Consider the following 27,388-nt stretch of genomic DNA (forward strand, 5'->3'; position numbering starts at 1 on the left):
ACATATTTTGTGGGGTGGGGGATTCGACTTGTACTGTCAAATTCTTTGTGCCCTGGCTTCATGGAGAAGAAGAAAATAGTTTCATTTGTACAAAAGAGTTCTATGTACAAGCGTTCATGACTTGGTGGTTTTCTTTTTTGTCGTTGCTTGGTTTTTGTGTGTCAGTTTAATATAAATAATGCAGGAAAACAGCCAAGTTGGTGTGAGGGCTGGAGGTGCTGGAGGTCCAAGCGTAGGCTGGTGCCCTACACCAGGGTGTAGGATTTGGAGTAGGCCCCGGCCCCCTGCTTCTGAGACCGCCCGACCCCCGACGTGCTCATCTCGAGAAGTGAGTCCCTGGAGCCCCCCATTTTGGTGTGTGGGCCCCCGGCCCGCGGAGGCTCAGTGCTGGGGGCCGGAGGGGCAGTGCTGGGGGCAGCAGGGGGCTCGGCGGGGGTGGGGCCAGGTGCTGGGGGGGCCGTGCTGGCTGGGGGTGCTGGCATGGCCAGAGTCCTCTGAGGTAAGGTGGCTGTGGAGGCGGCAGCAGGGGCCCCTGGGTGCGGGAGGCCCAAGGGCTTGCTGGCAGGGTCCAGGGTCAGGTGGCGAGCCTGCGTGTGGTAGGTTCGAGCCAGGTTCCGGATGGAGGCCTCGCGGGGTGGGACCACGGGGCAGGGCTCGCGTCCATCTGCCTTTCTGAAGAAGGCCTCCGACTTGGCATACAGGGGCAGGTTGCAATAGTCACCTGGAATCACAGGGGCAGAAGACGTTAGAAGCAGAGGCCTCTGGGAACCAGATTGTTCAACCCCCACCCCCCCACCAGGTATTTGACCCCTCTAGCCTTAGTTTCCTCATCTGTGAAATGCGGATCGTCATGTTTCCCCACAGGAATATTGTGAAGAGTGAATGAGTTAAAGTATGTGAAGTGCTGTAATACAGTGGCTGGCACATATAGTAGTTGCTCAATAAATTGATATTAATTGTTCAGTGATCACTACTGTCTGATCATTTTCAGGTGGTAGAGAGCTCACTAATTCTAAAGCTCACTACTTGTAAAGACAAGGATTTCCCAGCAGCTCTGGCTGTTAGAAAGCTTTTCTTTCCTTGAGCAGGAGAGGAATTTCACTCCCTGTCACTTCCCCCATTGAGCCTGGCTCTGTCCTCTGAGGACTCACAGAGCAAGACATCCCCTTCTTTCCCACAGCAGCCTTCCAGATGTTTGAAGCCAGCTACATGTCCCCCTCTCCCACATGATCCCCTATTCTCCAGGTGGAATGTTCCTAGTTTCTTAAACTGCCTTCATATGACATGTGTCTAGGGCCTCCGCATCCCGATCCCTCTGACCTGTGAGCACCCTCACCTGTAAATGGGCCTCTATCACCTGTCAGCTGTGCCAGGCACTTTCCCTAGATTTTTCTGAACAACCCCCTGGATTGGTCATATCTGCCTGCAGTGATTAACTGATATTTCTATAAGTGAGGAAATTGAGGTTCAGAAAGATTAAATAATTTGCTCAAATTCACACAGCTAGAAGGGGTGGGGACATCATTCAGGGCCACTAATCTCCAATGTCCTTGTATTTTCGATTACTCCAGTTTCTTGCCTAGATGACCACCCCCCCTCAGTTAGCATGATCACTTAGCATGCTTAGTGCCAAGCAGACCAGACTCTACATTGTTACATAGTCTGTGGGCCTTGCATGCTGTGACCCCAATATTTGCTGATGGACTCTCCCTGGTAATCCTAGACCTGCCCTACCAACCTCTAAGGGCATAAGCTCTGGCCAGGCTCCTGGGGTCAGGTGGTTTCTAGGTAGGCCAGGTCACTGCCCACCATGAGCTATGACCACCGTGAGCTGAGATGCTAGAATTGATCCTTTGGTTCTGGATTAAGTTCAAATACCACTGAGACCAGAGGCTATTGGGCAGCTGACCCCATAGGGGTATCTCTCCATCCTGGCATAGCTTCAGATAATGGGAATGATCACTACTTAATGAGACCCTACTATGTGTCAGGCATGTATATAATTTGTAATGCTTATTATGACAATACAAAGTAGATACTGTCATTTGCATTCTGCAAATGAGAAAATTAAGGCCAGAGAGGCTAAATGACTTGCCCAAGGCCACAGAGATATTAAGAGGTTGAGCCAGAATGTGGGCCCTGATCTGCTTGCTCTCAAGCCCTTGCTCTTTGCACTACCCTGCACTGCCAAGGAGCCAAACTGGCAGGATCCATGTGCTGGTAGCACTATCTCTAACTAGGGCTCACGGGTCTGGGGGCCAGGGGCACAGGAGGGGAGGAGGTCTGAGCACTCACTCTTGTTGGCCCGGTGAGGGATGGGCACAGCCACGTTTTTGCCCCGGTCAGCATCCTGGGGCTTGGGTGGGGAGGAGGTGAAGCGGCAGATGCCGGGCTCTGAGGGTGTGCTCATGGACGTCATGCTGTCGGCGTTCTCGTTGGTGCCTGTGGTCATCTGGTCAGAGGAGCTGTCGGAGATGAAGCACTCAGTTATCTCAAACTTGGCATGCTGCAGCTGCTCCTCCAGCTTGGCGTGCTCATAGGCCCGGGCCAGCTCCTCATAGGTGGAAGAGGCACTCTCCGTAGATACCATGCTGTTCCGACCTTTGTCTGGGGAGATGGAAGGTGCGGGGTTAAGAGAAAAGGAGTGGGTGATGGGAAGAAGGGTGTAAATGAGACCAGACTGAGCAGTTCCCCCACCCCTAACCCCAGCAGCCATCTGAAAGCCTGGCTATGGAGGGGACCAGGCTCAGAAGATCCTGCTCTTCCTCGGTGAAGGTGGCAGTGGTGGCAGAAGTGGGATCTTAGGCTAATAAAGAGCAGAACTTCTTTCATTCCTGAAAATAAGCAACTACCCCTGAAACAGTCAGCCCTTTCTTCAACAAACATCCTCTGCACCATTTTTTTCTGATAGCGTTTGGGGAGAGAAAAATGAATTCCTTGACCAAGCAGAGTTCAGTGAGTTCAAGTGTTTTTTGTCTTGGCTACACAGTGAGTCAGTGGCTAGCTGGAAATAAATTGACTTGTGCCTTGGACCCCCTGAGCTGGTAGGTAGGAGTTGGGAAGAACGGAAGGTGGAAATAGATGATGGGGAACTGGAGGAGGGTGGGCAGGATGCGGGCAAGGCCCTAGGCACACCTGTGTCCTGGGACAGGCTGGCACTGTAGCTGTCACTCTCAGTGACAGTGACACCATGCTGGGAGCCCACGGTGCGCCAGTCGGAGGTGAGGGTACGGGCGGGTGTGGAGGCCTGGCACTTGGTCAGGGTCCACTGGCTCGAGTACCGGTTCCGGGTGCTGTGGGCTGACTTCACATTCTTCCTAGACACTGGATCTGCACAGAGGGAAGTGAGATTGCATCCTCCATCCGAGGGCACTTGGGCTCAGGTGGCTGACACTTATCAGAAGGGGGAGTAGGGAGCAGAGGCAGACACACGAAGCTCCCTGGGAATGCTGACCATGCTGCCCTCCTGACCTCATAGCTGGCCCCGGAGGAGAAGAGCAGCAGAGTTGAGTGTGGGGACAGGGGACGGCATCCTGGTCCTCCCCGCCCACCCCATCTTTTCCTTCCACCCCCGGGGAAGAATGTGTTGTTCTATCTTGCTGTCTCCTGACTGTCTATCATTCCCTCACAGTTCTTGATGTAGTCTAGCCCTGTGTCCACAGTCACAGTGTTAGAGTCAGAAGTCTACAGAAGAGCCAGAGTACCCAACCCTCTCAAATTTTCTAGGTAAGGAAACTGAGGCACAGCGAGATAAAGTTAGCAATATGCCCAAGGTCACAGCTAAGTTTGCAGTTCAGGTCTCCAGACTCTGACTCCAGTGCTCCTTCCATCCCTCCATTCCATTCCATCCTGCTCCCTCCTCCCCCTTTTTATCACCTCAGCCCCATGCTGTGCCTGAGACACCCTATGTGAGAAGAGGGGCTCATGCATACTGGTTCCTGGCCGGATGTCCGACATGTCGATGAGGGGTCCTGTGCTCTGGATGAGGGCTGGGTGGTGCAAGGAGACACCGGTACAAAAGCTCTGCGGGTTGACAGCTTGGCTGAACTCAGCATCTGTCACGGGAATGGTGGCCTTGTCATCTCCTGGGGGAAGAAGGGCAATCACCAGGTGTCCTTCTCAAATTTCTCTTTGTTTTTATCCAATGTTGAGTCCCAGAAAGTCCAGCAATTCTCCCCATTGGAAAGAAGAGGAAACTTAGCCCTTGAGAGAAGCTTCAGTGAGTGCCAAGGTTGTTGAGTTGTTGATGGGGCTGCTGCTGGAGCTCTGGGCACTGCTGTGAGGGCTGGTGGCTGCCCTCCATGGATTGTGGCAGGGAGAAGCAGACCCAGAGCACGACAGAGAGATCATGTCATGTGTCACTCACCCAGCTGCTTGATGCCCTCCTTGTCCTCGATAAGAAGCTGGACCCTGGGGATGTCAATGTGTAGCCGTGGGCCCTGGGGTGGGCCTTTCACGGGGGTGTCAAAGCTTCGGTTGTTCTTGCTGTGGGGAGAAGGACTGGAGATGGGTGGCTCAGCAGCCATAAGGGATTGGGGGAGGAGGCTTTGCAGGACAGTGGGATCTTAGAAGCCTGTCTCCTACTTTGGGAGTACAGAGAGAGGGTCCTGTGTCCACTGCAGGGTGGAAGGGGGAGGGGAGGAGGGAGGAAGCAGCTATGTGATACCTACCTTATCAACATTTCTGCCAAACTCTTTGCATCTGCAAAACAGTAGAGAGAGGGGCCTGGGTGAGAATGGAGTTTGAGCAGGATGACAATTGGAAGAAGCAGGGAAACAAGGTGGGAGAATTGCCCAAAATGGGGCCAGGGCTGGTCTCCCAAGAGGCAGGGGGAGAAATGTAGAGACCTGCAAAACCACCTAGAACATGGTGAGGTTTCACTGCTCCCAATTCAGGATTTGGCTCAGGTCTGTTTTCTTTTCCTCAGATTTTTATCTAACAGGGAGGCTCTTCCCGAAGGAGAGGGGGCATAGCAAATGCTCCATCTGCTTCATGAATTGACTAATTAAACAAGACACCATAGCAGGCTGGAAATGGGCATCAGTGGAGGGTCTATCCTCAGTTATCTGTTGGGAAAAATAGACAGTGGAATATGAAGTAGAGGTGGTGAATGGGTAGCCCAGATTACTAAACTCTCTTATCAACCAAGAGGCTCACTTCTTCTTCTAGGGCATCTGTCCTCAAAAAGTACATGGATGGATTTGGGAGTCCCTGCTTTGTTTCAGAGAGGGCTTAAATAGGATCAGAATTTTCAAGTTAGAAACTTGGAAGAGAGGAGAATCAAAGGGCTTAGTTAATCCATTAGATCCCTGATAACTGAGAATGATCCTTATAGTTAGAGTGAATCCTTATAGCTGCATACATGCATCCAACCATATATCCATCCATTCATCTATCCAACGATCCTATCCAGCCATCCACCCACCCATCCAATCATTTATCCATTGTCTACCCATTCAACCATCCATCCATTCAACCATCCGTCCACCCATCCATCCAATTATCCATTCATCCATCCAATCATTCATTCATTATCCACCTATTCAACTAGTCATTTATCCATCCATCCAACCATCTATCCAACTGTCCAACCATCCACCCAATCATACTTCCATTTATATATCCAGCATCCATTCAACCATCCATACTACCCTCCAACTACCCATCCATCCAAGCATTCTTCAGTCGTCATCCCACCATTCCAACAATTCTTTCATCCAACCATATAACTATCCATTCATCTTGTCATCCATCTATCCCACAAAATTTCCATCCATTCATCCATCCATCCATTGAAGCATCCAGTCAGTCATTCACCCATCTATCCAACTGTTCACACAATCATCCATTATATATCCATTCAACAATCCATCCATCCATCCATCCATCCAACCATCTATCTGTCCAATCTTGTTCATTCAACCACCCATCCAACCACATAACTACTCATCTGACCAGTCATCCACCTACCCACTCATCCATCTGTCCATCCATCCATCCATCCATCCATCAACCATCCAACCATCTGTTGAACCGTGCATTCATCCATCCAACGAATTCTGAACACCTGGGGAGCATTAGACATTCCCTCTTCTGTGCTACAATTGTCTCCTGGCTTTTCACATTAGACTATGAACTCTATAAGAGATGAGCTGTCTCTTCTTTATTAATCTCTATATGTCTAACATCTGGTAGCATTTACAATGCAGCAGATTCAATAAATGTTTTCCAAATGAGTGAACAAACATTTTTGAAGCAAGTTGTAGGTTCCAGACTCCTAGTTAGGTCCACTGAAAATCAAGGTGAATCAGACCCATTCACGCCAGACTGTAGTATCAGGTGTTGGAAAAGGGGATGATATTCAAAATATTTAACACCTGACATGACATGGAAACTGCTCAGTCAGAACCGAGCAGGGTCCCTGAGACCACCTGCAGGTCTACTCTTTAGTGGATGGATCCTAGGAAAGCCACAGAGATCTTGTGTGAGAGAATGAGCATCCAAGATGGAAGGAAGCAGCATCTATTTACCAACCAACATGGAAATGTTTAAATATCTTTACAACGTGGCTTTACCAGTGTGTGCCTCTAAATGTTAGCCCTGGTTGGGGCAGGCACAAAGTCCTGGGGGCAGTAAATAAGTAAGTAGGCTTCAGAAGGTTTGCTTAGCAGCTCTTCCTTCAAGGGTACACAGGCACTCTCTCTCATCCAGATGGTACTCTCAGTGAAGGGTGGCCAGTGTGGATGAGTCAACACCCATCCTGGGAAGCCCGTAGGAAACTCCCCTACCTCGGAGCCGCTTCAGCCGCTTCTCCTTCCTCTTCTTGCGTACAATGAAGAGCAGGGCCACCCCCAGCGTGGCCAGAATGACCGGGCAGCCGATGGTGAACAGCTTCTTCACATCATCGCCTTCACCTTGAGCAGACTTGATGGGTGGGATGGTGCCTGAATGGGGGTAAAGAAGGGAATCAGAGGTCCCTATGAGCCAGGTGCTGTGCAGAGAGTCCCACGGATGGGGAAGTGCTCTGGCCACTTGTGCTGTCCTTGGTCTCTGACCTCTACATCCTGGCACAGAGTCCAACCCTCCCCCCTCTGCTCCCCCACATTCTGGTCTTATCAGAACAGCCATGAACAGTTGTGTAGTTTTTACATTGCATTTTATTAATGACCTCCTGGTCCTGCTTTAGAATTAGCCCAAAGTCTCTCAGAGTTAGTTAGTCTCCTGCCTGTTGGAGTTCGGTGTTCATTCCTAGAGGGTGGATTACATTCCCATATCCAGCGGGGCATGGCATGGGGGGTGGGGGGCAAAGGAGAAACACAGTAGGGAAAAGTCAGGGCAGTGGGATCCTGGGTTCTCTTCCCCTCATAGGGACAAAGACCACTAAAAACCCTGCATTTTCTCCCGGCTCCCTGTCCCTGTGGACAAAATCTGCTAATCTTGGGTGCCTGCAGGGAGGCAATGCTAAACTCTCCTGCTGACGTAATCCTCTGCCAAGCCCTGGTCCTTGTCTGTTCTTGGAGTCATCTTCTTCACGAAGCCTTCTGTTTGAGCCCTTCCCCTTCTGATACTGCTTTTATTCTGTTTCCTTAGCACATAGGTGGACTTAGCTTGTGACAATGGGTCTCTTTGAATTCAGTCTTCTATGTGCCTTTAACGTATCTGTGTGCATGTGTGTGTATGTGTGCATGTGTGTGAGGTATCCCCATGTGGCAGACATCAGTTAAGTGCTCACCAAATATCCACATGTTTATGTATTTCCCAGACTTCCTTGCAGTTAGATTAGAACCTTGTGACTAGTTCTAGACAAGTGTGAACAGAAGGGCTGAGCGCCACCTCCTGGCCAAGGCAGTGAAGAACTGGTGTGCCTTTTCTACCTCTGGTGACCTTGGAGGCTCCATGTTCAAGATGGCATATCTAAATGATGGTGGCCAGCCAACCGTCACAGGACTTCACGAGAGCAAGAAACAAATCTTTACTGGGTTAAGCCACCAAGCTTTTAGTGTTTGTTATCACAGCGCAGGCTATCCCATCCTGGCTGATATACCGTATTAGCAGGTAGTTCATAGAGAGCAGGACCTCACCTACATCTCTGTCTCCCTCTTCATCTCCCTGAAGCAGTGGGAGCTTGCACCTTCAGAGATGCTCTATCTTTAGTTTGCCTGTCTGTCTGTCTGTACTGGCCACTGGTGCATCTGCCCATTTGCCCGTCTGCCCTTCCCCTGTCTGTCAGCCTCTCCCCTGACTGTACTCCTTCCTATTTGTCTGTCTGTGTGCCTGCCACTCGGCCAGTTTCCCTGATACCACACTGCTCCGGCCCCTGTGCTGCCCCTCCCACCCTTCTGACTCACTGCCATCGTAGTCCAGGGTGGCAAACTGGGCAGTCTCGTTGCCGCAGCCAGCACTGTTGCAAGCCCTCATGCGTAGCTCGTACCACGTGGCCTCTCGCAGTTCGGTCAGAAACACCTCCCCGGAGCTGTTGGCCCGGAGGCCCTGCCAGGCCCAGGTCCCCTTGGGCCGGTACTCCAGGACAATGGCTGTGATAGGGCAGCCCCCGTTGTTCCAGCCCTGCAGGTTAAGCCGAGCATGCGTGGAGTTGATGTGGGTGAAGAGGTGTTGGTCTTTGCTGAAGGAGGGCTCTGGGGGACCAGAGGGAGAGAAAGAGGTTAGAGAGACAGACTGAGGGGGAGAGGGGATTTGTCTGGGCTGGAAGGGATTTCCCTGGGGCAGCTGGGACTGTGATGCCTCCAGGGGATCAGTGGTTGTCACAAATGTGAGTGAGGATGCTTGGGGGAGCAGAGGAGGAAGAGGAGGAGAGGGAAAAGAGGGAAGAGATGGAAGGACCTGGAGAGAGGCTTCAGCTGAGGAGGAAGAGAGAGCGGGGAAGAAGGGAGTGCCACCCTCTGCCACCCTGGAGGGGAAATGGGGCCAGTTTTTCCTAACGCTATTCATCGAGATGCTCTATTGGTGGGGACGACGCTGGGTCTCCTCCCTTCAGCCTCCCTGCATCCCTGGGCCCCTCCTTCCCCATCTCAGGTGTCTTCCATCCCCATATCCTGGGCCCCTGTACCCCACCTGCCTCCTCCCTGGGCCGGTCTCTCCATCCCCACCCCACCCGTGGGCCTCACCCCGCCCGTGGGTCTTGGCCTCGATGATCTCACTGATGCGCCCAGAGCCCACGCTGTTCTTGGCTGCCAGCTTCACCTTGTACCACGTGCCACACTTGAGGCTGTCCAGCTTGAAGGACCGCTCACTCGAGCTGATGAACACGTCCTTCCACTCCTCGCTGTTGTCCACTGAGTACTGCAGCACGAAGCCTGTCGGGGGTTTGCCTGGCTCAGGTGGGTGCAGGGTGGGGCAGCAGAAGCCCAGCCCGGGACACCCCAATAGGCATCGTGTGGGGACTGACCCCAGGCAGGGGACAGAGTCGAGCCCTAGGCCATAGGGAGTGGGCACATGCAAATCAGATGCAAAACAGGAATGACTTGGGTCCAGTCCCTGGTCCTGCTTTTCTCTTTAGCTCTAGTGTTAGGGCTTAGTAGCCAAGGTGGGGGAGGCGAGTAGGAAACTGGAGTTGTGAGGCTTAAAAGGGATATGATTTAGAACCTTATTACTCCATGTGGTCCACTGACCAGCAGTGTCAGCATTATCTGGGAGCTTGTGAGAAATGCAAATTCTCAGCCTGACCCTAGAGCTACTGAATTGGAATCTGCATTTTTACAAGATTCTTTGGTGATTCATGTTCACATTCAAGCTTGAGAAGCACTGATCCTGTATGTTTGTCCACTTTGACAGACTGGGCAACCGAGGCCCAGAGAGGAAAGGATTCTTCAGGTCCACACAGGTCACAAATGGCAAGGGGCCGGGGGGCATACTCAAACCCAGACACCCGGGCCAGTGTATTTGCCATGGCACCTGGCGGCCTCCTGTGGCAGAATCACTACCTCCATCATTTCTTGGGTGTTACGGGGACAAGTGGCAGGAGTGGTAAAGCCCTTCCTCTGCCCTGGGGCCCAGAATTCCTTCCCGTTTTCCCCTTCTTGTCCAGACCACTCCTCACCTCGGATGGAGCTTCCCCCATTGTCCCCTGGAATCCAGGTCAGGGTGATGGACGAAGCTGAGGTTTTGGAGACAGTGAGGCGGGGCTGGTCCGGGGGAACTGTGAGGGGAAGGCCACCAGCCCTCAGCACAAAGGGTTAACTCCGCGGATAGACAGGGGTGTGGGGGAATGCCCTAGTAGGAGGGAAGGTACCGGCTCTTCCCGGTCCTGGGCATCTCCCCCACTCCTGCTCATTCTCCTGTCCAGCCTCCTGCCCCCCCTTCCATTTGCACCCTGTTCCACCAAGGGCCTGTCCCCACTGCAGTGTGTCTTTTTCTTCCATTCAATAGCCCTTGCTCTCACTTGATGGAATTCCTACCCCTCCTCTATCCCCGTCCCTGCCCAAGCCACCTGCCTTGCAGTGTCTCACCTTGCACAAGAAGGTTGACGATGATGGTGTCAAAGCCACCAGTGTTGGTGGCCGTGCAGGTGTAGTAGCCCGAGTCCTCCGCCTTCACTGCGCGCAGCAGCAGCGTGCCGTTGGTGTGGATGAGCCGGTGCCCGTCCATGGACACAGGGATGGCTGAGTCTTCACTGCCAGGACAAGGGGGCAGGATGGGTTATGGCAAGCACCCCTTGTGCTGGCCCTCCCCCAGGTGTGTAGGCAAGTGAGGCTGCAGGTGGAAGGGGGCTTGCAGGGGACCCTGGGTTCTTGGGGCTTGCTCAGCACTTCTGGGGGTATCCAGCAACCTTGGCCTCTTCAACCACCCACAGAGAGGGGCCAGGAAGGCCAGGCCTGCTTGTGAGAGCAGTGTCCGTGTACCTCGAACCTCCAGAAGTCTGGAGGTCCCTGAGTCAGCTGGAAGGGAGGGACACCCATCTCTCCTCGTCATGGCTCTTCTACTGTACCCCCTCTGGGTCACTCCATCCCTCCAGGGTCCCACCACACACCTGTCCTTAGTCCACTTCACAGCAGGGGCTGGATCTCCCACTGAATTGCATGGCAGTCGGACATCTTTCATCCAGGGAGTCGTCACGGTGCCCCCAAATGAGATGATCTTTGCTGGGGCTACAGGGAAGAGAGGATGAGGGCCACCCCATTTCTACCCCTGTACACTTTCTCAGGGCTCCCCAGATTTACAGTTCAAGTCCCCCCTCCCCTACCTGACCTCCACCTTGGGCTGGGGTGGGGAGTGGGTGTCAGGGAATTTCAGCTGTGAGTCATTGAGTCAACAGACATTTATCAAGTACCAATTATGGGGCAGGTATCACACAAGGCTTTGAGGATTCAAAAAATGGACAAAATCTAGTCCCTGTCCTCAAGTTGCTCAGTGTCCAAGAGGGAGACAGATACTTAAAAAGAAAAAATCATTACAGGGTGCATCACACTGCGGTGGGGTAGGTACTGGCATAGAGGGAGCACGCAGGATGAGCAAGGTGCTCTGCTAAGTGGGTGCCGGCTGTAATCGGCTTCTGGAATCGGAAGCTCTGACTTGAAGGCTAAGAAGAAGTTCACTACACAGAGAAGGAAAGGTGCATCAGGAAGAGGGAACAGCACTGAGTGGGACACGGAGGCCAGCAGCAGCCGGCAAGTGTGACTCTGGGGTCCCGATGCTCAGGGTGAGTCAAGGGGGATGGGCAAGAGTGGATCACAGAAGGCTCTGCTGGCAGAACTGAGGTTGGACGTCCTCTTCAGGAAGCCCCCGGAGGCTGATAAGTTACTAGTGACATGCTCCGATGCAGATCAGACAAATCCACTGCTGCCTGCAGAGGTGGTTTGGTGGCGGTGGTCTGAAGGACAAGATGGTGGCCACAGTGCTAGTGATGTGTGGCAGTGGCAGGAGGTCAGGGGCTCAGAAGAAGAACCGACAGGACCTGGGATCTGTTTGGTTTTGGGAAGAGATGGGGAGGTGAGGAGGCCTCCGTGGAGCTGGCTGGGTCAGCCAGCTGGGCAACGGTGCCCTCATGGAAACGAGGCTCACGGAGGAGGGGTGGGTTTGGCAGGAGAGACTGGAAGACTCTGCCTCATGCCCAACCCCAAACACTGGTGGGACCCCTGTGGGGTAGCTGGAATGTGCTGGTGTCCCTGTTCTGGAGAGTAAGAGGGAGGTCTGGACCAGAGACACCGATTTGGGAGGCACTGGCAGGAGTGATACAGCTACCAGGATGGGACACAGATTGACAGAGAAGCCACACAACCCTGAGGTCAAAAGCGCATGGGCAGAGGAGAGGAAAGGAATGTCTCTGAGAAAGGCAGAGGAATGCCATGTAAGCAGCATCACAGAAGGCCAGTGAGAAGGTGAGTGCCAGGCTGATTTAAAGGAGCCCAGCGACCAAGTGCCTCAGAGGGCAGAGCCAGCCCACAAGCCGGGGCCCTTCTTGGGCAGAGGGAAGTTAAGGTGGGTGGAGGGCAGTTGAGAGGTTTGTGTGCAGGGCCGGGGTCTGATCTCCGGTGAGGGCAGTGCCAGGGGCGATGGGGCTCCTGGAGAGTAGACAAGGCCTGGGGGAGCTGCTGAAGGGAGGGAGAGGGGCTGCTTGGGACAGTGGGGGCCACCAGTGGCCAGACAGATGGGCAGGGCAGAGGGAAGCCTCGGGGGCCTCACGGGCAGTGAACAGTTCTCCAGAGACCCCGTTCCAGACCTGGTTCTGCCACAGGGCTGGGGTTGGCTCCCTGAACCTCTGTGTGTCTCAGCTTGTGTGTGTGAATGTGAGTGTGTATGTGTATGTGTGTGTGCATGCTGTGTAGCTATATGTGTGTGCGTATGCATTTGTGTGCACATATGTGTATGTGTGTGACTGTGTATGTATGAAAGTCTGTATGTATGTTAGTGCGTATGTATGCATGGGAATGTGTGTGTACATGCAAGTGTATGTACGTGTATGTCTGGTGTGTATGTGTGAGTGTATGGATGTGTGTGTGAGTGTGTATGCACGTGTGAGCTGGGGAAGGGGGACGGCAGTGCTTGTCTCCCCTACCTCATCGGGTAGCTGTGGGGGAAAGATGTGTAAATATGTTGTAGGAAGTACAAAGCCCTCTAGCAATGTGTTACATGAGTATTTAAGGGAGCAGAAGCCAAGCTTCTGCCAAGACACCCATGCCCTTGGACCCCTGCCTCTGGGCCGGTGCCAGCTGTCTGTCCTAGGGGGATGGTGGACTCTAGGCCCCTTCCCTCCTGAGGGAGATGAGTTCCAGAGAAGGGGTTGATAGTGCCCCGGAGGAAGGACAAGGAGAGGTAAGAGGTGCTGAGGCCATGTGGAGAGAGCCCTGACTTGGAGCCAGGAGAGCAGCCCACCAGTTCTCAACTATCTTTGCAGGCCATGCCACTCCTGTCACAGACTGTCCAACTACAGACTGGGACAACCAACCCTGCTGGCAGAGCAGGTGGAAGCCCCTGGCCCACCATAGGCCTTCAGTTAGGTGCTAGCTGGCCCTGAGCCTGCAGCAGGGTAGGGCTGATGCCTCTTGTGCCTGAACCAAGGGAAGTTCAAGTCACCCCAGGAAAGGTGGCTGGGCTGAGCAGGCACTGCTCCATCCTCACCTGGGCCCTGGGACCCCAGGACTAGAGAGTCAGGAGGGTAAGTCATGGCTGGAGGAGGAGACGGGGCAAGCAGAAGGGCCCAGGGAACCCCAGTCAAGTAGAAGATCTGCAGTCCTGGCCTCATTGTGGTCAATTCCTATGCCCAGGGTTGGGACAGCCCCATGGCCTGGCAGCTCCACCTGTGTGGCTGCCCCGTCTTGATCTTGGGTTGAGACCTCAGAACTGCCATTCCCCTGAAAGGTGGGCTGCACCCCCATGCCACACTCTGGTCCAGGTCAGTGGGGCACACCCTAGAAGGTCTTTGCCTTGCCCAGAGCCTCTTTCTCAACATGCTCTCTGTAAATGTCTGCCGATTGAATGAATCAGCAATCGGCAGATCCGCCTCTGCCTGAGGTGTGCAGGCTTCAGTGTGGGGGGCTCTCTTCTGAGCCTCAACTGCTCTGTGGAAGCATGTACCCTGCCGCAGCTCCCTCTGGAGGAGCTGAGCATTGGGCCAAGGTCTTAGCTTTGGGTTGGGGGTGGGGGTGACCCCTTTCTTTCCAGCCAGGAGTAGGGTTTGCAGTGGAGGAACCAGGTGCACCATGACCACGGCCCAGGCAGTGTGCTGGCTGCAGCCTGTTATGAAGCTTTCCTGGAGTCAGGGGGCAGCAGAGGCCCAGGCTTGGTGGACACAGGAGGGAGGTGAGTGGCCAGCTGCTCACAGCCAGGTCACAGACAGGGTGGAGGGGAGAGAGTCCCTATTGGAGGAGAACCAGAATTCTAGCAAGGAGCTTCTGGAAGTTCCTCTGCCCCCAGCCCCAGGCTTCTCACCCTTGCCGGCAGGCTCTATGGTGACCTTCTCACTGCCGTTGCCCCGGCCAGCAGAGGTGACGGCGGCCACCCACAGCAAGTACTGCTGCCCGCGGTTTAGGTGGGCGATCCGGTAGAAGAGCTGCTCTGGACTTGTCTCATACTCGCTGGGAGCCTGCAGGGCAGAGGTGCAGGGGCACTAAGCAGCAGAACCAAGGCTCTTGGGCCTCCAGCCTCCGAGTCTTCCTTAGTGCCCTGGGCTCAGAGGAGGGATGGTGAGTCTGGCGGGGGGCAGGATTCTGTCCAGCTCACCCTTTCCAAGTTTCAGAGCAGCAGTGGAGAGAGTCTGTGCTGGGCTTAGCCCCTGGGAACTGATAGACCTGCTCTGCGGTGTTGCTAGGTCAGCCTCAGTTTACCTCTTTGACTGATCCAGGCTCTGGCAACTGTGGATCCAGGCCAGGCAATGTGTGTGTTTGGGGTGAGGAATGGGGGGAGTCAGGAGAAGGAGAATGGAGGAGGGAGGGTCCCAGGAAAACCCTGAAAAAAAAAGCAACTCTGGGAAGAAGCCAAATTGCTGCGTTTGCCTTATTAGGGTTGTAGACAGGCTCCCCCAGCCTGTCCCTGGCTCAGTCACCTCCCAGCCCTGCTGTCTAATTACCACTCCTTCATTCTGCAAGTGCAAACCCATCTGAGGGAGGGAACTCTGAAAGCTTTACTGGGCAACACTTTATTAATGATTATTAGTGGTATAGATCGCATATATATTTGTAGGTTATGTAAATCTATAAAATTTTTTTAACCAAATGACAATTTTGACAAGTTGCCAACAAAACAATATCAGATCCCAGTGGTTTTACCAGTTGCTTTGATGAAAAGATTATGTTGCCTTGGAAACCAGAGGCTCAGATATTGAAATGAATTTGAGAAGGAGCTTTTGATAAGCGCTAGTTTGCAGACCTCCTGTCAGCCTCTTCCCTGGTACAGGCGGGATGGGGCTGACTTTCATTTTATTTTACTTTTTGGTCAGCCGTGGGGAAGGGAGAGGAGGACAGCACCAGGGTCCCTTTGAAATCAGGGCAGAAGTCCAGGGAGGGGGAGCAGACCCCAGAACAGATGGGGGGCCTCGAGGCCAGAGGGAGCTAATAATTAGATGTCTCTGCAGTCATGGGACCTTGCACGTGCACACACATGCACATCAACATGTAGACTCATGCACGCATGTGCTGAAGGGCAGAGCACACAGATATGGGTCACAGAGGGACATTCCCTATGCCCCAAGGGAAGTTGAGGTACCCAATGACTTATAACAGGAGAAAACATCCCTTTTGGCCCCAGGCTGTCTGCCGGGGAGTGTTAGGGAGCAGCATAGGCTTCCCACAATAGACACAGAGCTCCCTAGCAGACTCCTTCTCCCACCTACATTGTCTGGCCTTGAATCCAGGGGCTCCCTGCTGGGGACAGGTACAGAGCCACCCTGAGCCCTGGTCTTTGGGAAGCCCTTTCAGGCTACATCACTCTGGGAACTGGTGTGTGTATCTGCGGTTGATGTCTGTGCATGAGGTACAGGGTGGTGTAGTGGCTTCAACATCTGCCTACCCTTCTCACTAGGCATAGGGCCCATGGTGTTGCCCATGGTTCCTGGGGCCTCTGTTTTCTCTCCTGCAAACTGGGGAAACAGTACAGCTCTGCCTACCCTGTGCTGTGACTGTGAGGCACAGTGAGGCAAGGGATGTGCAAGTCCTATGTAAACCAGGACACATTCTTCTCTGGGCTCATTTTTGGACTGTGTGTGTGTGTGTGTGTGTGTGTGCACTTGCATTTGTGGAGAAAGGCTGAGTGTACTTGCTTGTGTGGGTCAGTGTGTACCTGAGTGTACACTGGTGCCTACAAAGGGCAGGAAAGTTTGGCTTTTCCTTGAAGGTATTAGCATCTTACCCAGATCCCAGGTGCCTTCCTTTTAATCTTGACTAAAACCCCATCAATATCCTGAAATCACTTTTGAAAACACACAGCCATATATATCCCTAAATAAAGTCCAGTGGATCAAAGGTTAAAAAAAAAGGCAAACTATGAAAGAAGAAACTATAGGTAAATACTTATCTAATTCTAAAAATAAGACAAAAATTATAAATGAAAATGATTATAAATTCTAATTTTATAAGAAGAAACACTATGGTACATCAAAAACAGAACCCAAAGGCAAGCAATAAACTGGTAAATACTTGCAACTATGTGATAGAAGATGGCTATTATCCTTAATATGTAAAGAGCATTTACAAATCAATAAGAAAAACAACATGAGCAGCCAAAATAGAAAAATAAACAAAGGACATAAGTTGACAATTACCCAAAGAAGAAAAATATAGCCAATAAACATATAAAAAATCAAGCTAACTAGTAATGAAAGAAAAGTAATTTAAAACAATACTTAAAGAAAATCCAACTGGCAAAAATGAAAACAAAACAAAATAAAGAACAAACCTGGGATCAGCATAGGTGCAAAGGACAATGTTGGTGGTCCACATACCATAGGTACCTACAATACTGGTGGAAACACAAGTTGGTGCAAACTTTCTGAAGGGCAGTTTGTAAATATGTATGCAGAACCTTAGGAATATTCACATTAGGCTGGCCAGTTAGCTCAGTTGGTTAGAGCAAGGTGTTGTAACACCAAGGTTAAGGGTTCAGATCCCTGTACTGGCCAGCTGCCAAAAAAAAAAAAAAAAAAAAAAAGGATATTCACACTCTTTGTGACCCAGGAATTCCTACAGAAATTTATCCTAAGAAAATATTAAAATATGTGCATAAAGACTTTTGTAAAAATGTTCACAAAAGCATTATTTATAATGGTGAAAATTTGAAAGATACATTAAACATAGAATAATAAGGGACTGGTTAAATAGATTATGTATAAACAGCCATTCACGATCGTGTTTTAGAAGAATATTTGATGGTGTGGCAAAGTGCCTACATATATTACATGAAATAAGCAGGTTATATAACATCATGTAAAATTTTATTTTAATTTGTAAGACAACAACAACAACAAAAACCCCATAACATATGCATAGATCAAAGACCGGAAAGTTATATACTAAAACATCACTAGTGTTTATCTTTAAGGAGTAAGAGCACAAATAATTTTTACTTTCCTCTTTACTCTTTTATATATTTTACAGAATTTTCTATAATAAAATTGCATTATTTTTATAACCAGAGAAAAACAAGTGTATTAAAGTATTTGGTATAATTTTACCAGGATTTAGTGTATAGCTCTGGCCACCCCCAGGGAACAACTCCCCAAGAGCCAAGGCCATAGGAACTTTCTACTCTGAGGACACCACCCGTGCCTAGTCATACACTCCCATGCATGTAGAGCACACTCAGTCTCAGGCATTCACCTCCAATTCCACACTCACACGCACCGCTTTGCAGTGTCACCTAGACACGAATGTGCCCTCAACCCTAGCACCTCCCTCAGAACTCTCTCTCGTACATGAGTGTAATGCAGTTGTTTGTAATTTGGAATGTATTTGTCACGCATGGTGGTGAGGTCCCCAGGTCCCTCACTAAGCTCAGCCTCCCTCCTCTCCCCTGTCCCCCCACATGGCTGAACTGAAGTTTTGTCACATTGGCAGACCTTGTGTGACCCTGTGTGATGGGAAATCTACCCAGGAGAGAGGAGGCTCCTGCATGCTTAGGACATGAAGAGGATGGTGGGAAGCTCCCAGTGTCTCCAGCAATGGGAGGTGGAGGGGGGACCAGGAGCTCTGTTCTGTGGCCAGTCGACTGGCTGGGAGCTCCTGAAGCCTAAGTTAAAAAGGAGGCTGGGCTCCTGGACACCAATCCTTTTGAAAGACTTCATTATCAGAGGAGACGGTGACTGCAAAAACCCAAGCTAGAGAATGTCTACCCTCTCCCATCAACTTATAAAAGGAAACTTGCCCAATGTCTAAGGCTATACAATTGCCAGGCTGCTACTTCCTCATTCGTCCAACATGTATTCAGTGACCATGATGTTCCAGGCACAGTGTTGCAAAGCCAGCGACCCAGAGATGAAAAGATGCTGCCCCTGTCCTCATGGGGCCTCAGAGACCAGTGCAGGAGACAGATGCATGAACAGCTAATGGCCATGATCTAACACATTCAGTGTGTGACAGGTGAAGAGCATGCCACAGTAGGAATCGACAGGGCAAAGGTGTGGCGGGGTGGAGAGGCATGGCGGGTGTTCTTAATGGCGAAAAGCTTAGTGTCACAAAAGCCTAGGTTGTGTGTATGTGTGTGTGCACGTGTGTGTGAGGGGTGTGGCAGGGAAAAAGGGGCAGAAGACACGGCTGAAATCACTGACTGGGAAATACCACGTGTCTCTGCAGATGTGGAGTAACGACCTTACACCTATGGAGGGGGTGTGATTGGCACAGGCACCCAACAAGGGCAGGGTGTTCTCACTGACATCTGCAGACCCTGTGACTCAGTGCCTCCTCTCCTAGGTATACGCCCAACAGAAATGCGTGCACACGAGCACCAGGAAACATACAAGAGTGTTACAGCCGCACCACATGCACGGCCCAAACTGGAAACTACCCCAAGGCCTTCAATTGACAGATATCAACGCAAAGCACCATGGATAAATAAATTGTAATATATGTGCACACTCAAAAGCTACACAGATGTGAGAGTGATGTGTAACCACACACAGCAATGTGGATAGAATTCACAAATCCAAAATAATGTTGAGTAAAAGAAGCCAGACAAAGGGTATGACTCTGTACATGCCAAGTACAAAAAGAGGCAGCACTGATCTGTGTTATGAAGTCACGATGGTGGGTACCCTGGTGGGGGGGGTGCAGGTAGTGACTGGCAGGGGCACAAGGGGGTCTTCTGGGGTGTTGTGGTGTCTCCCTGGGTGTGTTGTGAAAGTCCATGGAGCTGCCCAGTTGCGAGGTTGTGCTTTGCTGCATGTGAAGTGGCCATGAGGATGGAGAGGAGGGGACGGAGCCAGTGGGCTTCCTTCTGGTAATAGAACTGTGGCCTCACCAGCAAGGAGGCGGGCCACCCGTCACTCAGAGGGTAATTCACAAAGACCACAGGAAAGCAGAGTGTACAGGAGGAGATGATGACACAATTACCGAGCAATTTCAGGGCAGCTTTCCTGGCGGCCGAAAGCTCATCCGCAGATATCGGGCTGATGGCAAGTTGTTGCTGGAGGGAGAAGCCAGCCTCGCTCCTGCCCCTGCTCTCCAGCCCTGCACACGTCTGCCTGACAGTATTCTCTCGCCCTAGCGTGCCACCCTCAGCCCGCTGCTAGACTGGATGCCCCTTGAGGACAGGTGAAGCACAGACATGCTCTAGAGCAGTCACTCAGCAGGACTTTTGTTGGAGTGGCTGGAGATAATGAAGGAAAGAGGCGAGAGGGAGGGATGCATATTATGGGGTGGGGGTGCGTATCCCATGGCACTCACACCATCCTCTCTTTCCTCTCTGTGGGGTGGCTCTGAGCACTCAGCGGAAGGGCTAGGGCTAGCCCCATGCCTGTGTCCAGCCTGCAGTCCAGCCCATCTGCTCCCTGGGTTTGGACAGATGTTGCAGCTTCTCAGTCCTCTCTCTTCACCTGGGCCCAGGCCCCAGCCCAGAGAGATGCCTTTGCCTTCTCTCAGCTGTCCCCCATCTACCCTCCTCCCTTCAGCTGGCTCCAGGCTGCGGTGGTCACTCAGGGCAGAGCTCCAGCAGCACCTCCCAGCCCAGACTGACCATGCTGAAAGGTGATTCATTTCCAGAGGCTATGGACCAGCCAGTCCCCAGTCAATAGCCTGCAAGGAGTTTCCCTGGTCAGCCAGACCAGTGGACTGCCCTGCCTGCTTGGTCATGAGCTACCTGCCTCTAAGGAACCTCTAGGCTTGTGACACTTTTGCAGTCTCTAGAACAGAGGACTGACCCAAGATGGACACAGGGTAGGCTTTGGTCTCTCTGGGGTGACGGTGCCCATTCTTATCTATGAATCCAGGTAGAAGTGCAGATATAAGCAGTCCTAGGAAGCCAGCTGATCTACAAGCTACTTTTTCTTTTCTCCTGTCCCCCTCATCATATGGCTCTGATCTCACTTACCGGTTGGCCAGACCCGGGGCTGGAGCAGAAAATGGTGTACTTGCGGATCACCCCATTGGGCTTGGTTGGGGGGAGCCAAGACACAACCACACTGCTAGCTGATGAAGGGACAGCTTTGATGCCAGCAGGGGGACCTGGAACTGAGAAGGGAGAAGGCCTGGTCACTTTAGAGGAAGGAGGAGCACAGCCTTTGGGAAAGAATGACAGAGTGGGGAGAGTGAGGCAGATCAATCTGGGAGAGCTTTCTGGAGGAGGTATCCTTGAACTATGGTTTAAAGGGACAGCATCCATGGCAATAAGGTGGGAGGAGAAAGGTGATCGTTTTGGGCTTGCAACAGCCTCTGAAATGGGGGCCCTTGGAGTGGACAACTTCAGAACTGTTTGGTCAGAACCAAGGACTTAAGATAGGTCAGGGAGAAACAGAACCCATGAGGAATTCATCTTGATCCCTATTATCTTAACCCCTGTGCCCCAATGCCCATACTAACTATAAGCCCATATTTAGGAAGAAAATCCACACTGGCACTGGTCACCTTGCTTTTTCTGGCCTGTGAGTGCCTTGAGGCTGGGACCACAACCAGTTTCCTGGCATGAGCCCAGGACACTGCCCACGGGGTGCTGGCTAGGCCCTTTCTGGAGGCAAGTCTACCTTAGAACTGACTGGGAAATCCATCCTAAGAGGATCCCAACTCATGTGGACTCTGAGCTCTCCCTGTCCCCATCTCTGGGCCTGCCTGGCCTAGCTGGGACCTGAGGGCTCTGCCTGCGAGACTGGAAGCTTCCTGTTCTAACCCCATACTCCCTATCTTTATCTCTCCCTTGAAGGGTTGTGTACTTGTCTTTCCTCCTAAGATCTTTTATGCTCCTCTAAGGATAGCGACAGTATCATGTTCAATTTATTTTACCTCTCTGAGCCTCAGTTTCCCCATCTATATGACGGAGATAATAACCACATTAAAAGGTTATAGTGAGAATTAGTGCTAATTAAAATAAAGCACCTAGCATAGTGCCTACCACATAGAAGGCATTCAATGAATTATAATAGTAATTATTTGTGCATTCCTTCTCCCAACTCTTAGCTTGTGACATCTACCTCAACTTTTTATTTTATTTTTTTCTTTTCTAGTAAGTGGTCAACAGTTCTGTGCTAAATAAAATGACTAGATACAGCATCATCATCCATCCAGGGGCCTTAGCCCAAAGGCTGAATCATCCTTGACTCTAGTCTTCCTCCCCGCCACAGCCCTGCCCTTCCACCTCTGCTGGGTGTCTCTGTGGTTGTGGGGTCCAGGGGTCTATGGATGGCCACTGGGGTAAATGTGCTAATTGTATTGCTTAAATCTTCACTATCTTTGCATATGTCTTTTCTCTATCAGTTATTGAAAGAGGTGAGTTAAAATATCCCACTATGATTATGGATTTGTCTATTTCTCCTAGTAATTCATTGATTTTTGTTTTTATGTATTTTGAGGTTATGTTATTAGGTGCATACAAATTTTGAATTTTGTTTGCCTAGTAAATTGAGTCTTTTATCAGAACAAAATGTCCATGCTTATCTTTAAAAATACTTTTTACCTTAAAGTATATTATGTCTGATATCAGTATTCCAGTTTTCTTTTAGACAGTATAGCTTTCATCTTTTTCTATCCTTTCATGTTGAGCCTTTCTACACCCTGTGTTTTAGATGTCTCCTATAAATAGCACATATTTGGCTTTGGTTTTTGCTAGCCAGTCTAACAGTATTTATCTTATAATTGGAGAATTTAGTCAATATATATTTACTATAATTACTACTACATTTGTATTTAAATATACTGTCATACTAAATACTTTCTATTTGTCCCACCTATTTTGTTTTTCTTTTTCTTTCTTTTTTCACCTTCTTTTTGGATTGAGTATTTAAAAAGATTCTCTATTTTCTTCCCTCTATTAGCTTGACTATTACAGTCTTTCACTACTATTAGTAGTTACTCAGCAGATTACAATATGAATTTTTAGCTTACCCAATCTAACATCAACTGGTACTTTTCTTTTCTTGTCAGACAATAAGAGGCCTTTAGAACTTCCATTTACCCTTTCCCAAATTATATGCCATTGTTGTGTATTTTAATTCTGCATATATTTTAGATCCCCAAGAGGATATCATCATCATCATTTCAGACAGTCAATATCAATTTATATTTACCCATATATTCAACATTTAATTACTTTGTCTTCCTTGCTGCCATACTGAGCTTTCACCTGGGATAATTTTCCTCCTATCTAAAGAATACCCTGTAATATTTCTCTAGGGCAGGTATGTTAGTAATAAATTCTTTCAGTTTTTATTTGTCTAAAAATGTCTTTATTTCATCTTAGCCTTGAAGAATATTTTTGGTAGGTATAGCACAGATTGAAAACTATTTCCCTTACATACTTTAAATATACTATTGCATTGTTTTTTGACTTCCATTGTTTCTGACAGGGTAGCTGGAAATCTTATTGTTGCTCTGTTGAAGGTAATCAGTCTTTTTTCCTCTGGTTGCTTTTAAGATTTCTCACTTTTTTTTGACAGCTTTATTATGATGTGCAAAGGTGTGGATTTCTTTGATTTGTTATCTGTGAAGTTTGTAGAGCTTCTTGAATTTGTGGCTTGATATCCTTCATCAATTTTAAACATTTTCAGACATTTTGTCTTCTGCCCCATTCTCTTTCTCCTCTTCTTTGGGATTTCTTCTCATTGCATTTTCTGTGTCCTTGATAGTCAGAATGTGGTCCGTGGATCAGCAGCAGCATCACCTGGGAGCATGTTAGAAATGCAAAATCTCAGGTTCCACCCTAGACCTTCTAAATCAGAATCTGAATTTTAACATGATCCCCAAGTGATTTGTATGCATGTTAAAGTTTAAGAATCACTTTTCTATGTCTCTTAACTGCTCTTTTAAATTTTCTATCCATTTGTCTTTCTGTGCTTTATTTGAATGTTTTCTTCTGACCTATCTTCCAATTCATTAGTTATTTTTTCAACTGTGTCTAATATGTTATTAAATCCATATACTGAGCTTTTAATTTCAGGTATTGGTGGTTTTTGTTTCTAGACTTTCCATTTGATAGTTTCGAATTCTCTGAAATTTTCAATCTTGTCAAGCATAGTTATTTTAAGTCCATGTTTGAGAAAACCCAAGTCTGAAACCCTTGTGAGTCTGTCTCTCTTGTCTTTTTTTTTTTTTTCTGCTGGCTTTTAAAAATGTTGTCCAAATAATTTTTTATTGTATGTCACACACAGCATTTGAAAAATTGTTTGTGGAAATAATTCGAGGCATCATATGATGTTATCTTCCTAAAGAGAGAATTCTTGTTTGCTTCTGACAAGCACCAGCCATCTGGGGATTAGCAACCTGAAGTCGCTTCAATCCAGTTTCCAGGACAGAGATGATCTGAAGGTGAGCTATTTACTTTGGTTCACTTTCACACCTAGAGTCCTGTTCTTCATGGTCTCAATTCAAAGTGAGGGGGGATCCACCAGATAGACCCCTGTACCCCAGAAGGTCCTGATCTCCAATCAATGTCTTTCTAGTGCAACTGACCTTCTTAGCCCCTGTCTCCAGATTCAGCAAATGTCCCCCAGGGGAAAGAGCTGTTCCAAATGCCAGGCTCATCTATGGGGCCTCTATTTTCCCTTGAACCCTGGCCCACTAATTCTTTACTGTCCTGCCAGCTCTCTGATGCCTTCAAGCAGGCGCTTAAAAGAATAGTTTATCCAGATTTCCCAGCTGTCCTCAGCAAGAAAGAGAGTGGGTTTCAGTCACCTAGTCTGCCATTACTGGAGATGGAACTCCTCTGATATGTCTCTTTAAATTTGTCTCTTCCCCTTCATTCTCACTGCTGCTGCCCCAGTACATAACTTCCACATACCTGCCTTGACTGGTTCCAGCAGGTTTCTCTGACACTGGTCTCCCATCCCCTGCCTGCAATCTGCAGGAGTTACCGTCCTAAAACATGGATCTAATCATGCCTCTTCCTCAGGTAAAGGCCTTTATGGGCACCACACTCTCCTGAGTGAGCCACAGGCCGGCCCAGGTAAAGGCCTTTAAAGTGGTAAAAAAGTCCAACTCCACTTTGCACTTGGAGGCCATGTGGCAAGGGGAGGTGAGGAACAGACAAGAGACTTTGTAGCTTGTAAACTCAGTTAGCCAAGTCAGCCAGAAACCAAGCCCAGACTAAGAGATCTGGCTTTAGTAAATAAACTGGAATTTGTATGTTTGCATTTTGACTTTTTCTTTCGCTTTTCTCTAAATTTCCTAATTATCTTTTTTCTTTGGAAAATGTGAAATTCTGAGGGTGGGGTGAGTGGATGGGTCATAGTATCTTCAGATTAGGATATTTACCCACGGTCCCAAAGCAGGGCTGGAATTGGAATGCGGACTTGTCTGCTTTCCACACCAACTGAGTAATAACTGTAACAATTTCCACCTACAACTGAGAGAGCCCAGTGGAGCCAGGGCGGCTGTGGTAGGCAGGGAGAGTGGTGCCCACCCACTGCTAGTCCTTCCACCTCCTCACTTCTGCTTAGGCACCCACCTCCTCCACACTGCAGAGACAGCCGTCTCTATCACCCACATCAGAGGGTGTATCGTGGTTGGGGTAGGCTGGCCATGATCGTTCCATTTCCTTTTTGGTAACTAACTTAGCAGGAGGCGTGTGGCCCCCCTTCTGGCTAAAGGTAAATGAGGAGAAATCTGTTGAGGGGGTTTTGGGGAAAGGTTTCTTTCTCTCCCAAGGGAGGCATGCCCACAGGGAGAGACTGACTTCTCACTCTGAACTCTGTCTTGTCTGGTGTGAAGCCTGGGGCTGCAGCCATCTCAAAATCCTGGGAGGAGCAGCTGACATGCTGGGGATGGCAGAGCAGAAAGATGGGGACCACAGACTCAACCAACCCTGGAGCTGCCCTACTCAGGACTTCTTGTTATGGGTGATGATGAATGGGCTTATGGCTGAAATCTTCTTTAGGTGGGATTTCTATTACTCACACCCGAAAGCTTCCTAACAGATACAAGTAGCATGATGGGAGGAATAGAGGAAAAGGAGACTAGAAAGCCTGGATTTGCCACCTGTCAGCTGAGTGGCATTCAGGAAGTCACCTTAGCTTTCTGGGTCACAGTTTTCTCACCTGTAAAATGGGAATAATACCCACCTCATGAGGTTGTTAGGCTATGGGGCGGGTGAATCGCGCTGTAACAGCACATCACATGCATGCCCAGTTAGGCCTGCTGCTCTGGATGAGACCGCCCCTGACACTAGGTGCTTTCTGGCCTAAGCTTCCCCTTGGAGACACTGATTCCCTCCCCGGAAGCAGTCATTTCATTGCCAGCATCTTGGTAGCCATAAAGCAACTGCCATGTGCTAGTACTTGACATTTGAGGAAGGGTTTTACAGTTCTCTTGCTTCTTACAAGAACTTGTCGAGGCATCACTCTCCCCATTTTATCCTGGGGAAACTGAGGTTCAGAAAGAGTCAGTGACTTGCCAATAAGTAACAGGGGCTGGGGCATGCATTTCTGCCGTATTTGCCAGTGCCCTTTCCACGCTGTTAAGCTGAAGGTCAGGGGCCTGGGCCTTGGCTTCTGTTGTGTGTGTTCCCATGTGTGGTCTGTAAGCGGTTCTGGGGTGGAGGGCTGAGGGCTCCTTGCAGGGAGGAGTGATGCTCCTAGACCTCCAGGTTCCCTCATGGTGCCTCCCTTTTGTCAGTTAGACAGGTGAAGGTGTTTATGGCTCAGGCTTTGCAAGAATAAGATGCAAGAAGAAGTCTAGGGGTCCTCGTGGTTCACTTCTAGAGGTAGGGAAAGTGCCCATGTGTATGCAGCCCTGAGGCCTCAGATGGGACCAGTCTTCGGGTGCCATCTCAGCTCAATCTTTAAGCAAAGGCAGGTGGCTCTGTCTGGAGCTGTCCCAGGAGGGCTTGATGGGGGGATTAATGACAGGAAAAGTAGGGCAGGCAGGTTGGTAAATATTGAATTGCTCAGAGCTTAAGAGGAAAGGGGGGCTGGTGGAGAGGAAGGGGCTTAGGGAGAGAGAGGAGATTAAGCCGAGCTGGGAGCTGGTCCAGTCCTCAAGCGTTGGGCTGTGCTGGCAACTTCTCCCCCATCACTGCCAGCCTTTTCAACACCTCTAACCTTCCAGCACCTTCTGCCACATTGTATGGGTAGGACCTAGACTCTGGGTCTCCATATCCCTTGAGAAAACTGAGGCTGAGTGAGAAGGAAGCTATAACACCAGTGATGGCTGCCATTTACGTGTCCATTATGTGCTCTCCACTCTTCACATCAACCAGCTCGGAACAACTTAGTGATGGGGTTGGGGCAGGGTAGGGAGGAAAGTGGAGGCCTGGGAGCAGGAGACCGTAGCTGTGTGCTGGTCACACATGGCACCTCCTAGACATGGCGTTCTATACAGATGGTGACCCCTGGAGTAGTGCAGCTCTGGGCCTCCACTGGAAATCTGGTCTTTCTTCCCTCCCGTTCCTTCCTGGGTTGACTCAGCTCCCAGATCCCCCACCCCCGCTCTCAATTTGTCATTCTACCCTTCAGTTTGGCCCTATCTCTGGTTTTCCTCCAGTTCTGACCCGTGAGGAAGGGCTATGAAATCCTAGCTCCAAAGGAAAGCCATCCCATTCCTCTCCTTGAGGGTCCAGGGACTGGACTGTGCCGGAGCCTCTGTGGGGTGACCACCAAGTCCCTAAGCCAGGATGGGCTGGGTGATGCTCCTGCTCTCCCAACCCCAATATCTGTATCTGGAGAAAGGCAGGCTGAACCTTGCAGAGGAGCAGATGGCCCAAAAGGATGCCCTTGGGGCAGGGCTGGGGGGAGAGGGTTTACTGGTTTCTGACTCAGTGCTGCAGAGGGCGGGTGTGTGTGTGGGTGTGGGTGGGGACAGGAAGGGTT

General features: G+C 50.1%; 1 protein-coding gene across 1 annotated transcript in view; it reads right to left on the minus strand.

The window, feature by feature from the left end:
• Positions 1-245: 245 nt before the first annotated feature.
• The window catches only part of DSCAML1 (DS cell adhesion molecule like 1), a 340,661-nt gene continuing 313,518 nt past the window's right edge, over positions 246-27,388 (minus strand). Inside the window, exons 20-33 of the mRNA XM_063094153.1 lie at positions 20,470-20,609; positions 14,386-14,539; positions 10,988-11,105; positions 10,467-10,630; positions 10,058-10,156; positions 9,126-9,314; positions 8,349-8,636; positions 6,789-6,944; positions 4,671-4,701; positions 4,367-4,485; positions 3,933-4,085; positions 3,136-3,330; positions 2,296-2,607; positions 246-721 (exon numbers count right to left, since the gene is read on the minus strand). Of these exons, the coding sequence (XP_062950223.1) occupies positions 246-721; positions 2,296-2,607; positions 3,136-3,330; positions 3,933-4,085; positions 4,367-4,485; positions 4,671-4,701; positions 6,789-6,944; positions 8,349-8,636; positions 9,126-9,314; positions 10,058-10,156; positions 10,467-10,630; positions 10,988-11,105; positions 14,386-14,539; positions 20,470-20,609 (2,594 nt within the window). The remainder of the gene's footprint in view (positions 722-2,295; positions 2,608-3,135; positions 3,331-3,932; positions 4,086-4,366; positions 4,486-4,670; positions 4,702-6,788; positions 6,945-8,348; positions 8,637-9,125; positions 9,315-10,057; positions 10,157-10,466; positions 10,631-10,987; positions 11,106-14,385; positions 14,540-20,469; positions 20,610-27,388) is intronic.

Source organism: Cynocephalus volans, chromosome 4 (genome assembly GCF_027409185.1).
Source record: "Cynocephalus volans isolate mCynVol1 chromosome 4, mCynVol1.pri, whole genome shotgun sequence".
Taxonomy (NCBI): domain Eukaryota; kingdom Metazoa; phylum Chordata; class Mammalia; order Dermoptera; family Cynocephalidae; genus Cynocephalus; species Cynocephalus volans.